Source organism: Haliaeetus albicilla, chromosome 13 (genome assembly GCF_947461875.1).
Source record: "Haliaeetus albicilla chromosome 13, bHalAlb1.1, whole genome shotgun sequence".
Classification (NCBI taxonomy): Eukaryota; Metazoa; Chordata; class Aves; order Accipitriformes; family Accipitridae; genus Haliaeetus; species Haliaeetus albicilla.
The window spans coordinates 10,275,638-10,293,284 of record NC_091495.1 but is presented as its reverse complement, the minus strand read 5'-3'; the positions used below and the strand labels follow the sequence as shown (position 1 = coordinate 10,293,284).

General features: G+C 37.1%; 1 protein-coding gene across 1 annotated transcript in view; it reads right to left on the bottom strand.

Moving 5' to 3' along the window:
* Window positions 1-3,675: 3,675 nt before the first annotated feature.
* Window positions 3,676-17,647, bottom strand: part of GPATCH2 (G-patch domain containing 2) — a 131,001-nt gene continuing 117,029 nt past the window's right edge. Inside the window, exon 10 of the mRNA XM_069800114.1 lies at window positions 3,676-7,409. Coding sequence (XP_069656215.1) covers window positions 7,240-7,409 — 170 coding nt within the window. The 3' untranslated portion in view covers window positions 3,676-7,239. The remainder of the gene's footprint in view (window positions 7,410-17,647) is intronic.

Sequence of the window (17,647 nt, the reverse complement as noted above, 5' to 3'; positions counted from 1 at the left end):
CCCTTAAAATTATTATTGCTTCACTCTCAAAATCTCTCATTTCAGTAATAAGGCATACCATGGCATATAAAAAAAGAAATCTATAACAGATTATTAATGTGTTCTCTCAGATACTGGAACTATTTGAGTTTAATCAAATTAACATACTGAGTATCACACTGGTATTCTTGTTCATGAAATTTTTACATCTTGTATTAACTATACTTACATATGTATGGTTTATGTTGTAGATCATATCTATTACTACCAGAAATGAGAGGGCCAGCATCACATATACTGAGAGTTTGGCATTTAGAAAATTTTAGATAAATACTCCACTTTCTTCACAAATGGCAGAACATCTAGATACTTGAGGTAATCTGGAACATTTTGGAAAAAAATAAGGCAACTCGTGTGGAATTCAAACTTAACTCTTAAGACTTGAAACCAAAAGCACAAAATTGAAAATTTGCATACTTGCAAATGCAACTGGAAAAATTCTTGTGCTCTCCACAACAATATTCTGTAAGAAAACCGCCAAGTTCACGCAAGAGAGAAACCTATGGGAGTATAGTGAACAGCAGTAAGGGTCTTCAGAGAAATCAACGATCTAAATGCAGAAACATTTTATGGAAGGAAAACCAAAACCCATTTGTCCTGATTCTTCAAAGAATCTCCTCGCATCACTTAAATCTACCTTATAGGATAATAAGTTGAAACCACATTATAGGCAATTTCCAAGGAAGCTGAATGAAAAAAATCACAGCTCATTAAAGCAGAAAAAACCCCTCTTGGAAATGGACAAGCAAGGAGCAATATGAGGTCCAGCACCAACAACATGAGATGCTTGAGAAGAAGATGGAGGAAGTTTGAGAGCGGACAAATGTAGAATAAGCTGACTCACTGAGAAAGTTTGAAGGATTCAAAGCGGTAGATGTATGAGAAGTTTAACTTACCTCAGGTACTAAAATTGCCAGCATCCTTCAAAGGTGGGTCAAAACACTGAGTCTGTTTTGCCAAACACTTTGACACCTTTTTTGTAAATTGGAGAAAATATTACTTAGGACATTTACATTTTCCTTCTGCATACTTCTGATGGACGTTTTCCCTTACTCGCCTGCCCCTAAATTTACAAAAGATTTCAAATTTCTCATTGCATCATAGCCTCAGAAGTGATTTTGATCCCTTCCATTATCTACAATTCATACTTTTCTGCTATAGCCTTTTGGAATTGAAAACATTTTATAGTCGTGTCCCGCCCCCCCCCTTTTCTTGTTACTTTGCTGGAATGAAAGACTACATAACACATACAGAATCAACTACCCAGTACTAGACTGACGGCCTGATGGTGTCAGCTGCGTCCCAGACAGCCTGGTGTGAGCAGTTCGTCGTGTGTTATTTCGAGCTGTGCAAAATGGAGAGATTGCAGACTGAAACGGCACCCTGACTCCCTGCACTGCTGGGATGTACCGCGTTTGGTACTGAAAGGTTAGACAGACTGACATTAACCACAAGCCACCTATACGTTAGAGCAGCCAAACAGGTGCTCTAAAGAAACTCCTTGCTGAAGATGGGCCAGCACTATCCAGCAAAGAGGCAGCTGACTCCAGGGGTCTGCGGGAACTCTGATGCCATGGAAAATTTAGGACCCGTATCTTTTACAGGGAAGGAAGTTAAGGCCCCAATCTGCAAACACTTGCATGCATGCTTATTTTTAGACCTATGTAGTACTTCACATCTTGAAGTCAATGGAGATATTTATGTGCAGAAAGTATCACATATCTTCCAGTCTTCATCGGCTTGGGACCACAGGAAAGAGAGGCGCCAACATGACAGCCTGCCCAGGCTAAAGAAATTTCAAGTTTTCAGTGTCAAAATCTCTTACAACAACTAACGAAGGCAACAGTAGGCCACTCAGAAAACTGGCCTAGGGAGGTACTGAAAAGCAGCTTCACTAGACTAGTAGAAATGATAGAAAATCTTGAATGGCATCACTTAGCACATATGTGAGATTACACTTTAAGAGAGAAAACATTGGGTATTATCACTTAAAACATATATAGGATTATACCTTTTCAGAAAAATGGACAAATACTAAGGATGAAAGACAACACTAAGGACAAGGCACAACTAAACTGACCATATCTATGATCAAATATTCTGAAAGATAGTATTTTAATAAGCTCGCATATTTAATCAGTGTAAATATATTACAATAAAACATACATTCCTCAGAGACTAATGACTTATATTCACAGTTTCAGAAGTCAGGCTCCTCAGTACTTAAATTAATCATAACAACGCTATAAGCAGTCAGACCAAAATCGTAACTTTCTAGAGATGGAATACCTCTTATTAAATACAAACCACTTTTCACAGCTGTTAATAACCACAGTTCTCATAGGTGCAGAAGATCAAGTTTACAGAATTGCAGTGATTTTCAACCTTTTACTTAAAGATTGAATATTCAAATACAAGCAATATACCATCATGGTCAAAACACCTCCAGCATCTGTTTTGTCATAGGACAGAAGAGAACCATAGGAAGCCCAAACATTTCCACTAGAGTTACTTACTACCAGTCAATCATGAAACTTCTGTTGCTTTTGTAAAGTTTTCCACTACAACTTAAAGCACACTTACATTAAAAACGTTGTTGATAGTTTTACTGGACAACTCTCTTATAGCTTAGCAGAGAGTAGATACAGCTTGTATCAATCTATGCTGGTAAAGTTTTTACATAGTTTTTTTTAGCACCCCCCCCCCCCCCCCCTTGAGGCAAGCAGAATATCCATGCTGGAATTGCTGCACGTCCTCCAAGACTTCTTCTGGTATAGAGAGGACGTGGGGGTGGGGGGGGGAAATCCCAATCTTAAATACTGTATCTGTAAAAAAACCCACTTGACCGCAGTAAAACCTTTTCCAGGGAAAATTCAAAGCAAAAACATATAACAATCTTTTAAAATGCCATCTTCTCATTTAACATTTTACATTAGCTTTGCAGCTGGACTACAGGTCGATAAAGAAATAATTTGGACTGTGTTTTTTCAGACTGAACACGCACACTGCCCTTAGGTATGGGACTCTATTGTGGGTAACTCGGTTATGCAATTGCTGTGTGCTAACTATGCCACTGCTCCTGAAAATTCTGCTAGGGATGAAAGTCTAATTAAAAAGTCTGTTGACTCTAGAGTAAGAGGCAAGGGATCCCCACTTCTGATATGCCTTTACTGAAACTGCCCTGGGGAGCGTGGGGAGAGGGAAAGTAAAACAAAGGTTGTGTGAGTTCTCCTTGGAGGAACAGGTTTGGAGAACTGTTTGAAGAGAAAGCACAAGGTCCTGTCACAGTTATCAAAGTATACACATATTTTACTCTTTAGTGAAGAGAACTTGTATTTAAACGTCTTAGAAGACTACGATAACAAAAGTACTGCAAACATTTTAAACGAGGCATTTCCTGATGTTGTGGTGTAACCTTTTCAGCTGGATCATAATAACCGAGAAAAGAAGTACTAGTAAAAAGGTACATATAAGGTGGCATAATAGCTTTAGCATAATATGCATCTGCTTGGTACAAGATATTAGCCACCTTAATTATATTTTCTAGAAACAGCATGTTTTTGTACTCACCCGTGCAATAACAACGCTATTGAAAAGGGCAGTTTAAAGAAAAGAACGTACAAAACCCATGAAGAATGGAGTCTATTTATTTTATTTCATCTTGCATTTGTGTTGTTAAAGCAAAGCATTCTATACATATTATTTAGCTATTTACTGCCATTCTACACCCATTATTGACCTAATTGCAGAAAGACAAATGCAGGGACAAACTTGTTAGAATGAGCATATCGATAACGCTTCTCTGACTTTGACAAGTATTTATTTAAAAATAAGATACTGCTCATGGGTTTCTTTTATTAACATTTAATGGCTCAATTCACAGAACTTTGAGACACCATGGAACATGTAGCAAAACGCAACGCTGATAATACATAATGTCTCTTCTCTTCACTAAACATTCTGCAGAGGAAGAATATTCTGGTAACAGCTGAGCTACTGATTAATCAAACACCTAAATGGAAAGAATCTGGCAAGTAATGGATGGTAACTTTTAGATACAAGATGATCCTGTATTTATCTATGTAGGCAAAAAAACCCCTCAGTGTCACAGCCATTAAGAATTATTATCTGAAAATACTTGTATATGTATTTTAAAGTAACGTGAGCCAACCTTATAGCAGGTATCACAGTATGATTGCAAGTTAGGTATGGGAAAGACCTGAAGAAAAAATACCACCAATAAATCAAAGTACTTTGACCTGTTTCAAAGCCAACTAACATTGCAATGGCTTAAAAGAGAAAAAGTACAATTCATTTTTGTTTTGTTTCTTAACACTACTTTTAACTGTGCAAAATCACACTACTGGAGTATCTTTAAAACCACTCCTGTGAGATGTGGAAAAACAGAAATGAAATGATAGTGTGAGTCAGAATGGGAGTTTTACCACAACAAAAAAATATCTCAAAACACTACATTAAAAAATTTTAATAAATCATTTTGTTCTACAGCTTCTAACAGATAAAGTTGACTGTCAGCTGTGGCATCTGTGAGAATACCTGCTGGAAAACAGACAAAGTGTATCTATCTCTATATCAAAATCAATTTGACTAATCTTAATGTCTAATAGTTTCTCACTAATAGACTGATTTAAACCAAAAAGTTCTAAGATTTCCAAGCAGACTAAATAGTTCTTCCATTACGGTTGTTTACTAGGTTGGCTGTTTCACTGTATCTGTATTAATGGATGAATAAGGAGTTGAACGGGCTAAAGAGGTTTTCTCTCAACATGTATCCATTATTTCCCTCTTATCTTTTTAGAACAGGAAACATTTTCAAGTACTTTTGGAGCTGCAGACTGACTTCTTGAGAAACTACTACTACAGTAAATTGCACAGAAATATTTCAAACAAGTGTTATATGTGCCATACTTAGAATTTCCAGACCAAGATACATTGTAACGAAAGCAAAACAATGGAATTTTAACCAAGAATGAATATTCCTTTACAGTTTTGCAAATAGAGCTAGAACAATCAGAACTTAAAGATTCACTTTCACAATTCTCATGTTTAAAATTATTTTAAGGATTTTTTGATTGTGGTGTAAAATACAAAGAGGTCTTTAGAATTCACTTGCTCTCAGTAGCACATTGCATTGAAAGAATGGGAGCATGCCACAAGTTCATTATTGTAAATAACACTGATACAAGTGGGCACCTCTGCTAGCTGCAGAATTCCAGGCTCTCAGCCCTTTGCAATTATGTGGCCCTGAAATTCTTTGGATATGGAATGTATTTAACTCAGTTTAGTTGTGCAAGAGATATTTGAAGTGGCAAACTCACATTATGCTATGCCCCCAAACCTTCCAATAAAAAGTATATGTATTGATTATAAATCCCAAGTCTGTTTAAAATTTCTTATCATTTTAAAAAGCAAACCCACACAATCATATAAAGTATTTAAACAGCAATAAATAGTTCTCCTGAAACTCAGAGAACATGTGCATTCAGCTATCATTAAAAACAATATCAGGTACTAACCTTTTATTCTACACTACGTGTATGGTGAAACAATGTTCCCAAACCGACAGTACTCATAGTGGGAAGCATGAACATTTCTTTTAAGCAAATTCAATGCTATAATGCTGCTACTTCTTCTTTTCCTCGTATTATTTTTCTGGAAAAATGGGTGAAGTTGAGAGAGGAAAAGAAAAATAATAAAAATACTTCTTAAAATTCATGACTATATTTCACGGTCACATGAAGGAAGCTGTGCTCTTTTTATTCTAAGGAAATATCTTTGCAAGCATCTGCAAGGAAGTATTTTTCTCTGCAGTTTGGTATCAGAGGATGGGAGACATCCTCCTCTTGAAGAAAAAAAAGACTGGAGAATCAAATCCTGTTCCCTCTGCAGCCAGGGTAAATATTGCCAGCTACTACAGGGGTGGGCGGGGAGGAGGGCAGGATTTTCCCTTTACTCCATCGGAACAACAGTTTCCTTCAGCCCTATCATTTAATTTTAAAGTGGAATTTGTTTTATACTGCAGACCAATAAGTACCCTAGGAACTTGATTGGTTCGGGCTTAATGAAATTGCTTCTGCTGACATTAGATACATTAGGATACTGATTAAAACACTTAATGATCCCTCTTGATTTTAAATTGCTACCTTAGATTTGCGAGATGTCAGAGTATCTTTTTCCTTCCTTTCCTCCACCCTAATCCTTCTCCTTGCCCTTTTTCTGTTCATGATCCTTAAAGGTTGTGGCTCATTGGCACCAGCACGATCACAAACCAAATGTTAACACGATGTTGAACACTGCATTGTTTAAAATATGCCAAACCCCAGAGTATAAACACTGAAACAGTCATCTTTAAAATACAATTTCCTGGTTCAAAGCTCAAACTATTCTTAAGTGTGGAAACAGTGAGGATTATTAATATAAAGGGAAATCCAAAGTCAGAATAAACTTTAACTTTTTAAAATATTTACTGAAAAAAGATAATCCTGTAAATGTAAAAACAAATACAAAAGCTTTACTTTTGAGCTTGAACGTGGAAGACAGTGATACATTGCCAAATAATGGTGTTGGAATGGCATTCCTATGACAACAAAGCCATTTTTCATGCTCTCATACAAAATTGCATACCATATCACCTTCCAGTGGGAAACGTGTCTATCTTATGGGCAAAATGACAGCTTATCCACAAATATTGTTAACACTAGAAATACCAGGTTTGGAAACTTTGCCTGAAAAGGGGGAAAACACAATAGCTGTAAAAAGTTCTATTTTCCTTCAACAAATCTTATCAAGACTTTGGAGATGAAATTATAGTTACAAAAAAAATTTGCTTATATACTAAAACCTGCTGTGTCAGAAGCTTTTATGAAAAAAAGTGAATATACTGAATTTTATGCTTAATACAAACTTTAAGACCACAGAAAATAAAAAAGTAGAAGTTTTTGTATATTTTAGCACCATTTTAAAGTTAGACTTGACTGCCAGTTCTGTCACTGTGGCTGTACCTTGCAGCTGGTGTAGCTAATGTGAAGCACATTGACTTCAATGATCTTTAAGAGAAGAATAACTGGATTTGCTGATCACAACAAATAATATGTTTGCTTTTATTTTTTTTTCTTTTTTCTTGTCTTGTTAAATTAATTTTGAGCTTTATTTTTATCAGGCTGCCAGAGTGCATTTCTGTCAGCTAAATCCAAGTCCGAGTCCTTTTGGTCTCTGGACGGCTCGTATTGGCTCTGCTATTCCTTTGCCGTCCGGTCCAAGGCCCGTGCCAGGGGTCCAGCCCATACTCTGAAGCATTCTGTTTCCAATGTTGTTTTCTGGGATTGGTTGGGTGTTTTCACCTACAAACCCTGAGATTAAAGAAACACAGCATTAATCAGCACTGCCTGCCATGTGGAGAAGAGCAGGATAATCTCCCTTAAAGCTTTAAACCTTCTTATGCTCCTAATTCATCTAATAGGTTGCTAGAACAGGCTGTCTTTGCACATGTTGACCTCCTGACTGCATATGATTCTAAATCATACAGTCTTACGCTCTGCATTATTTTTAATGTTTTTAAAGACTCACTCAGCTTTTAAGTATGACAACTATTGTCACAGATCTTTTATATTCCAATACGGTGGATTTTACATCACTCTCAAAGAACATGCATCACCTGCACAAGTCTACCAACACATCGGCAAGATTACCTGAATTTCTTGTCCTATACAGTTACTAAGCTGAGGCACATCATAGTAACATGACCGTCTTTCCATTCTTAGCAATATTTATCAAGGCTCAAGATCTTTTTCAATAGAACACAATAAATAATTTCTGATTAAACAATTATAGCTGTTACAGAAAAAGTACAGACAAGTGGTCTACTATTCTGAAATTCAGCTGTATCTTTACTCAGTTTCTCTTTTACAGAACACTGTAAGACAGATTTGATACATCCCAGTTTACTTTTGGTATTTTCAATGCCATTTAGTGTTGTTTACACTTTTCTCTCCATACCATCTGTGAGAGACTGAAAGAGTTAATGTCTGGGTCGTGACACCGTCAAGTTCTCTGAGAAAAGCTGCATACATACTGCAGAAATGCAGAAAAGATCATCAGGACTGCAAGTGTTAATATAACAGATTCATTTTTTTAATAACCAATTTTTTTCTTCCATGAATGCATCATAAAAAAAAAAAAGTGAAGTCAAGAAACAAAGTGGTTTTTTCCCTCATCAGCCAAACTCCTCAAGCTAGAGAAGATAAGCCTTCCCATATATAACTGTCTTGCACGAGGGATACAAATGATACTTATTTCAATAACCTGCATGTTACACCATTGCAAACAATCTTAAAAAGGGCTGAAGTTTTTGAACTAACACAAGCAGTTGCAGGTAGGCAGCTGGATTTTGTTTTCAGCTTTGCTCAACATCTCCCTGCCCCCTGACAAAAGAACAAAAAAACCCCTACCACGTGCCCAGTTTCTAATATTATCTGTTTAACTTTCTACCTATTGATTCTGGCCTGCTACTTTTTGAAAAATACTGTAGAAGGAGACTGTGGTTTTGGAGACTATCATGTCTTCAATCAAGAATTTACCACTGACAAGCAGCAAGCTCATCATTATATTAGCTTGCTAAATAAGAACACAGGAAAAGTTGAATATGCACATCTGAAAAGCCTCATTTATCACACACAGAAAAAAGCAAAGCCCCACAGTGGAAACCACATACAGAGACAGAAGTTCAAAACGAGAGGTGCATGTGAAAAACCTCATGATGATTGCGATGATGAATTTACAGTACTCCAGCATTATCCACTATAGATCCGTTCATATTCAGTAAAACGCTGGCTACAAAAAAAGGTAGAGGGCTTCCTAGTATCTCAGTTCCTGAGTCAAAGAAAAAGGGAAATGCATTGAGAGAAAGCATCCTTTAATACTGGTTTGAAGCTATGCTTAATGCTAGGCTTAAAATAAAGGCTTTTAAGTCAGCAGCCTCCAGTTCCCGAGAGGGTTTCTCTTGAACTGACCAGCACAAAATTCAATGTCCAAGACTTCCTTTCTTTTCAGGCCCCCACAGGCAGAGGCAATTTTCATACAGGCGAGTCCCTGACACTGCCTGGCATACACAACACAGGCTTTGCAACCTTCTTTGTTATACTTTCTAGCTCAGAAAAAGGGAAAGAAAAAAGGCTACTGTTCAACAAAAGTTCCGGTAAACCTTGCAGGTAAAATCCTGGAAGTGTGTTTTGGTCCACTTTTCACAACAAGTGATGGTAAGAAATGGAGCATTGTTCCAATGAACATCTGTGGAACAATTATGGGAAAAACTTAAAAGGGAGGAAAGATCCAACAGACCCGCCAAGTAGGAAAGAGCAAGGGTAAGAGTATCTTTCATATATCTAAGACTTGGGAATACTAAACCATTCATAATCCTGCTTAGGCAAAAACAGCAATGCTGCTGGAATGGTTTGCAAGGCACAACCTGAGACAATGTAAACAGCCTTTTTGTTAGTCTATTTGGGGGAAAACCCCACAGACCTTTTTCTGTAACAGATGTACCTTTCTATATGAATTTCAGTTCTCAAGACAGCCAGAGCAACCTCACAAAAAAGATATACGAAAGAACAATCTGTATCCTGATATGTTATTTAATAAACTGATGTTTCCATTTTTTGATAAATTTTGAAGTAGCTTGATATTTTTTTTTTCTGTGACTGACAGGATAATTGGAATATTTTTTGTTTTGAAAGACATAAGTACTTTTAGAATGTATACTATAACTATTTTTCCTTCCACTGTACATACTTCTCTAACTCCCGTTAGAAGGCTGAAACCTCCCCTGAAGAGTTCTGTTTTTTTCTTATATGTTACCAGGTTTAAAAAAAAAAAAAAAAAGAAAAAAGAAAAAGAAAAAAAGAGGAGAAACCACCATAACCTTGGCTTCACAACTCACTTTTGGGCCAACAATCAAAGAGCATACACTGTCCAAACGATAGTGTGTTTGGAGGATATGTATTGCAGCAAGAATAAGGAAAAACCAAAACCCCACCCAACTTGCCTATGTTACTAATTGACTAATTACTCCTTCTTGCAAACAAGGTGAATATGGATAGCTTTTATTTTAATTGTGAAAAGTATTTCATATATGCAGGCCATTCTTTTGCAGTATAGTCAGGTTTTACATAAATACTATCTATATCTGTCTTTAATATTCCAGCAATTTTCACACATAATTTGAAAAATTTATCTGTAATATAACATATTTTACTCGAATCAGAAGAAACAGGTAGTGGTATTGCTCTCTTCCTCCATTCCATGACCAATCAGCAATCGGAAGAAAAAAATGTGTATTGCTGATTGCATGACAGAAGAGCTCTTAAAAATCATGCTACACTGTGTGCTATTCCCCTGACCCCCATTCCTGTGCTTTGGGCTTTTATTTTCTAATTAAAAGCAGTAATTGTCCTTGCAATATTAATCTTCAAGTTCAGTTTTTAATTCACGCCTATGGCACTTCTTGGACTAGCCAGTAGGGCCTGTTAGAGAGAATGGTCCAAGCACATTGGCCTTGAAACCGGCTGTGCTACCTCTGGGACGTGTTCAGTCTCGACCCACCCAGGAGCAAGAGCAAAATCAACCCACCGCGCCACCCCACAAAAAATAACTATGCAAAATCAGATTAAGAAAAAAAAGCGGGCGTATGTTTTTCTAAGTTTATTGCTCTATGAGGCTTTGTGGGGTTCCTGGAGTTACGAGGAAGTCTCTGTACTAATAACTTGTAGGAATGTTCTGTGCAGAGCCCTTTCTACAGACTGAAAATGTTTTTCGTAACCATAACAACTTGGTTCCTGATCTACCAGATGAGTAGTCTGCGTGTAGAAGTGGCTGCCGGTACACAAGTGAGGAGCAAACACTGAGGAACAGTAACTTGCTTGAACAGACAGCACTGTAAAATACCCTCACTTACGTTCCTTCTGTTTGCAATACTGCCAAATGAAATAAAAAAAAAAGGCCAATCCTCAAACCTTTGTGTATATGAATAGACACGCTTCAAGGTCTACACGTATTATGCATATGACCTTACATACATGGAATATGGGACCTATGACTAGAAAGAGGCAAAACTGGGAAAGGGAAAACAAAAAACTCATCACATTTGTTTAATTTTTGGTATGATATTTATGATGGCATTAAAGGCAGGTTTCAATGAAAAATAAAGGTATGTAATTTTTTCTTAACAGCTGTTGAGACAGGTATGTCCTGGTTAAACAGTACACTAGCATTCAGTGCCATACCCTTGATTTTACAGTGATTGCCATGAATTAATTTAATTCCATCTGTAAGCTAAAATCAGATCAGAGGTCTAATGCTGCTGCAGGCTCCACATCTGTTTAATCATTTTTGGATACAACAGCTTGCAAAAGTTCAGGTTTTAAATTTGCTTCATATTTAAGAAACAATGTTACACCAGTGTACAACATCTTCAGCAGGAAACAAATGAGCCTGTCCACAGTTTTTGATCTGACAGATCCATTTTATTTGCAAAATCTTTCTAAAAAAATGAAAAGTTCACCAATTAAGTTAGCATATTTTATAGAATAATAAAGGAATGTGACCTCATAAACCACCATTGTGACAATATTTATTTGCATGGTCCAACTGCTGGACTAAAATGAAGCATGTTTGGTTTATATTGGGGTGAATAAAATCAGAATACAGCTAGGTTCAATCTCTTAAATAACTCTTATTTAAGAAAATGTTTTGGTTTGGGTTCCCCCCCCCCTCCCCGGTTGTAAGAAACGAAGGCATATTGAAGTAATTTCATCTCTGGCCACTGAACTATTTTTGATGTTAAGAAAACGGGGTTTTAAACAGTTCTGAGAAAATGACAGTGTATATAAATATAGTCTTGGCCTTTCATCTTTCTTTTATATGATTAAGACTTGTGAGCAGAACAGCAATGCCTTTGCAGAGAATACCACAACTATTATTTCCTCTTCTATCGCTCCCAGCAGCCTTAAATCCTTTAAATCCTTTCCTAGAAGGATCTCTTTTTGCTTGGGTAATTTTTGCAATACATGGCCTGCTAACCCTTACCCCCTACCCTGGATCTCACTTATGTCTATCACAGCAGAGTCAGTCTTTCTACCTCAAATCTTCCAAGGAGCATTGTGGATGGTAATTCACTTGCGTAATTGGCTCAAGAGATGAAAATCTTGTATCTGCCTCTCTTAGCCACTAATCTATCCAGCTGACTGCAAGCCTAATTGGCAGCTTGTTTAGTAATTTGGCTCCTAAAGTGTTGTATTGATGTTGGATAAACAGCCAATGGAAGGAGAAACGATACATGCTGCTTCACTTTAAAAGCTAGTGCACTTTCCCCCTCATTTTCTGAAAGCATTTAATATTCCATCTATTTTTTTTCTTTTCTGACTCCTCATGAGACAGATGAGCTCAGAACAGTAGGGACTGATACTGATACACAAGACAATTTTACAAGGAATGTAATCAGAATAACACATTGCTGTAGCGTATCTTTTTATGCCAGCTCTCTCTAACTAGCAAAATGGGAATCAGACTGCCTAGATGTTTATGTTCTTAAAACTGTTTTGGATAATTGCGCAGTCAGCATCATGAGCATAGCCAACAGCCATACTGTGATTTTTAAAATCAGTACCTGCAGTGGTTTTCAAAATTCAGTATACTATAGCTGTAAATCCAAAAAAACACCAAACAAAAAACCAAACCAGTTATGAAAATGCCATATTATTTAGCAAAATATTTGAGATTCCATTTTTATACCAGACTTTTATATATCCCTCACACTGAGCTCTCTAAGACTGTGTCTAAAGAGTAACCTTAGAATGATTATAGTTCAGGTGAGTCTGCTTGCATTGTATTTTATTCTAGCTAGCAGAGAGATAAAAATAGCAGAGAGGACAGAGCTGTAACTTTGGTAGGTGTCGGAAACCTCCCTATTTACCCAGCATTCACAGCAGAGTTCTGTTAATGTCTGTACTGCCATAGTTTCATTCCTACTGCCCCATTGCAAGGGGTATTAAACGAATCATCGCGTAATTGCAGCATGGGTAAATGCATTCTTTCTTGCAGCAGAGACCCTAGATTTAAATCCATTTTCAACTCTCCTGAATATATAAACAGATATCCATACACTGATGAAAATGGATTTCTCCTTCCATGCTTTATTGGACTATACTGTGTGTAAAGTGTAACTTCATGCCCATTCAGTCTTTACTATTACTAAAATTGGTTGGAAAGAGTTGGAATTATTAGATTCCCATTTATCCCTCTGTAAAGGGGAATCTCTTGAATACTCAAGACTGTCTTTTCACTTGGGTCCAAAGGAGGTCAGTTTTACGCCTTGTCTACATTGACAGAAAGACTGTCACTGGATGGCATTTTGGAAGAAGCATTCTCCCTGGGGACCATTCCAGAGTTCTGCTCAAACCCCTTGAAACTCAGCAAAACTGCTCACTTCTGATAAGCATTCCCTGACTTTTACAAAAAGGCTTGTAACCTTACACTGAAACCCACAGGGAAAAGATTTAAATCAAAGTAATATTCTCAAAATGGACAGCATGGTTATTGTAAATTTCAGCAGAAAGATTGAGGATTAAACAGATATTAGGACTATGCAAATTAGGGTAGCTCTCTCTGACCCTAACTCAAGTTGGGATGGATTGTCAGGATACTGGAGGTGAAGTTCCACTTCTGTTGCCTATTCTGTGCCTATGTGGTTGGAGTATTATCTTTGGTCAAATTATCTTAATTTAAAATGTGAAGATTAATTTATTAAAACTAGACAAATACATCTGCATTTTTTTACTATGGGCTAGATAACGATTTGCCTATTTATTTATGCAAACGATGCTCACTGCGATCCCTTTATCAGTAATGAAGGCATCCAAACGTAAATCTTAGTTATTACGTTAGCATTGGCAGTGTCAATATAGGCTGAAAGGTAAACTTCTCTTACAATCAATAAATCAAAATTTCCTCTCATTGTCTTGGAGATCAAAAGCGAAAATTTTCTTTATGAAATCCAGAGTATAACCGAAATCTATGACAGTTTTTATCAGAAACTTTTCCACCAATTGCAAAGCTTTTATAGAAAGACAGAAAATGGAAGTCCAAACTGGCCTGCACTGGAAACCCGATCAATGAATTTTGTATTCTCACATCATGACAATATTTTCTCATATCTTAAACAGTTATTTTTATTCCTCTGAAGTGGCAAAAACCTTCTGCATAAAGCTATCAGGTTTATGCATAGGTCTCCTTCCTCATTCAAAAAGTAAATTATATGCTAAAAACCTTTAAGAAAAGTGATTTTTGCATAATCTATAGCAGGGCCTATTTGTAGCAGTGGTCCCTGTTCCTCAGGAGAAATTAAAACTAGTCACCATCAAGTGAGAGGTTGTTGGGGAGAGCTGGGGTAAGAAGTTATATTGACTGGGGAAAAGCTACACGTGTTTTCTCCTTGCACATTTTAACTCCCAAACCTTCTCTGGTTAACAAAAGTCCTTTGGTATTAACAACCTAAAGCAGGCCGACAGAATACCAGGTACTGCTTTTATTGAGCGAGTTCTAGGTGATAGTGTTAACAAACTGCATCTAAAATGGAGGCAGCTCCTCTCTGTGGGGAGTCACCTTATTATGGTACCTGGTAGAGAACCAGCAGAACTTGCAGAGCACGTAACTGGCCATCATACTGACACCTCTCGGTTTCATACAAAGCTATTCCTCAAGTGTACAACTGTCTAATGAGACATACCTTTGGAACTTGGAAAAATAAAAGCCTTTTTTGAGCAGAAATTTCTTATATATTAAGGATGCTCTCATTGCTGATATCCTCTGTTAAGCTGGTTTACGATTCTTGAAAGTGAAGTCCAAAAAAACCACAGAATCACAGAATATCTGAACGTCCTGGTTTTGGCTGGGATAGAGTTGATTGTCTTCCTAGTAGCTGGTATAGTGCTGTGTTTTGGATTTAGTATGAGAAGGATGTTGATAACACACTGATGTTTTCAGTTGTTGCTAAGTAGTGTTTAGACTAAGTCAAGGATTTTTCAGCTTCTCATGCCCAGCCAGCGAGAAAGCTGCAGGGGCACAAGAAGTTGGGAGGGACGCAGCCAGGACAGCTGACCCAAACTGGACAAAGGGGTATTCCATACCATGGGACGTCATACCCGGTATACAAACTGGGGGGAGTGGGTGCGGGGGAATCGCCGCTTGGGTATTAACTGGGCATCGATCGGTGGGTGGTGAGCAATTGCACTGTGCATCATTTGTACATTCCGATCCTTTAATTATTACTGCTGTCATTTTATTAGTCTTATCGTTATTAGTTTCTTCTTTTCTGTTCTATTAAGCCGTTATTATCTCAACCCAGGAGTTTTACTTCTTTTCCTGATTTTCTCCCCCATCCCACTGGGTGGGTTTGGCGGGGGGGAGTGAGTGAGCATCTGCGTGGTGCTTAGTTGCTGGCTGGGGTTAAACCACGACACTCAAGTTGGAAGGGATCCATAAGGATCATCGAGTCCAACTCCCAATGGAGGCAATTTGAATGCTTTCGACAACCAGAAACAAATACCTTAAGGAAAGACTCCCAGAGTAATTTGGCGAATTATTTTTGAACCTTCTACATTTCAGAAGACAACAGCATTTAGAAAAGACAGGTACAGTCATCTTCTATCAACCTGAAGGTTTCTCCTTGACTTTAATTGGCTATGTGTACAGCCTGAAGAACATTGTCCCCTCTCTAGATCACAAGGAACCCATTAGCAAATTCTCAGTATAAGCTTGGTTCTTGTTGCATTGAGGATCTTTTCTTCTGAAGTTTGTTACTGAACTCTCCTTGTTGACTCTGGTGTTTATTGTAAGGGGCCCCGCCTGAACCAATGACCTCAAGCTCAACATGAAAAGCCTTTTGCTCTGAAACGACAGCAGTTTCCAATACTGGATGGCACTCTGTGATCTTTTAATTTTTGAACTGATTTAGTGAGAGAATATGGTAGGAGAAAAAAAAGAAACAGAAAGGAGTCCCTAAAATTTAATCTGCTGCAGAAGCCAACAAAACAAAAAAGAGTATCCATAGGCCGGACAATGAAGCAGATACGCTGTGTACTCCAGAAAGAACTTTCGTAGACTAAGGATAAGAAATGGCGCAACGCAATAAGGGAAGTGTTCACAACACATGCCAATGTTGTATTGCCCTATAGCAAGGGTTTTCTATCTATGGAGTTGTATGTTTACTAGATAGAAAAGCAGTGAATCAAGCTAAAAAGAAAGCAGGCGTATAATAGTTTGTCTAGAGTTTTGGAAATTTACTGCCAGTTTACCCAAGTACACAAAAGTCTACCCTTTCTCTGCAACTATCTCACCAAGTTGACCTTCACCACAAACTTAGCCTCAGCCACCTCTGTTATCACAGTGTAATCACAATCTTTTTCAAATCATCATTTTGGTACTGCAGATATTCAGGTCTGATTTTTAATCACTGACATATTAAGCATCAGCAAAATAGTTTGCTTAGCTGTTCCATTGGCAATTTTTAAAAAGGAATGAAAACATGTACCCTTTTGATTACCTTGTTAAAGTGAGTCATGATGGCATTATAGCAGTGCTCAGTATTTCTGCTGTAATTAAGAATCTGTCACATTTTTCATTAAAACACATTCTTTAAAATGAGACTTTTAACTTGGTCATTTCAATCAGTACCAGCCTGAAGTGTAGCATGCAACATGCCAACTAGATAAAGAAAATGACATCTGAAATTTGCTTTTGCAAAATTTAAGTATTAAAGTGCCCATAACATGCATAATAATTTATATATTTTATATGCATACTCTTTGTATTTTAAGTACAAAATAGCTTTCTCTTTTTAAAATTAGTTTTTGCAGGTTTTCAACACTGCTCCAAACTGTAAACCATGCTATGTAAAGACCAGAGCAAAAAGATTGTTTTCACATAGAAATAAATGGCTATTTACAAGGCATACAAGTAAAACTTAACTTTTGTTCTGCATCAAACTTTCTACATTCTGTAAATTAACTTAACATGCTGCAGATGTGAAACAGTTTGATGATTTTTTCCCCAACATTTAAGATTTAGAGGTTTCATACTAAAAAAAAGAAAAAAGAAAAAAGAAAAAGAACCTAAAAAGTCTTAGGGATTTAACAGGAGCTGATTGAGAAATGTCTTGTACAGAAGATGATAGACAGTCAATAGGAAAGGAACTAGGGTAGATGCATATTCAGTGTATAAACATGGCATCTAAAATTCTGTAGCATCTACTGGTTTGATATGAGACTTAAACTAGGTAATCTAAGACTGAAATTACTGTAAAAATTCCCAATTCATGTGTTTCAAGTAGTAACAATACTTTGCAGAGAATGTCCTTTCTCTTGCATACAAATTCTTTTGTTGTTTTGTTATTATTTTCATTAATACTGGACCCAGTTTTGGTAGAGCTATTTCCATGATAATATATTAGTTTGTCTAAGAGATTTTTATACAAACTTGAGGGCACTGTATTGCTGCAATGAAATATGTCAGGGTGTCATATGAGATAGCTCTACCACTC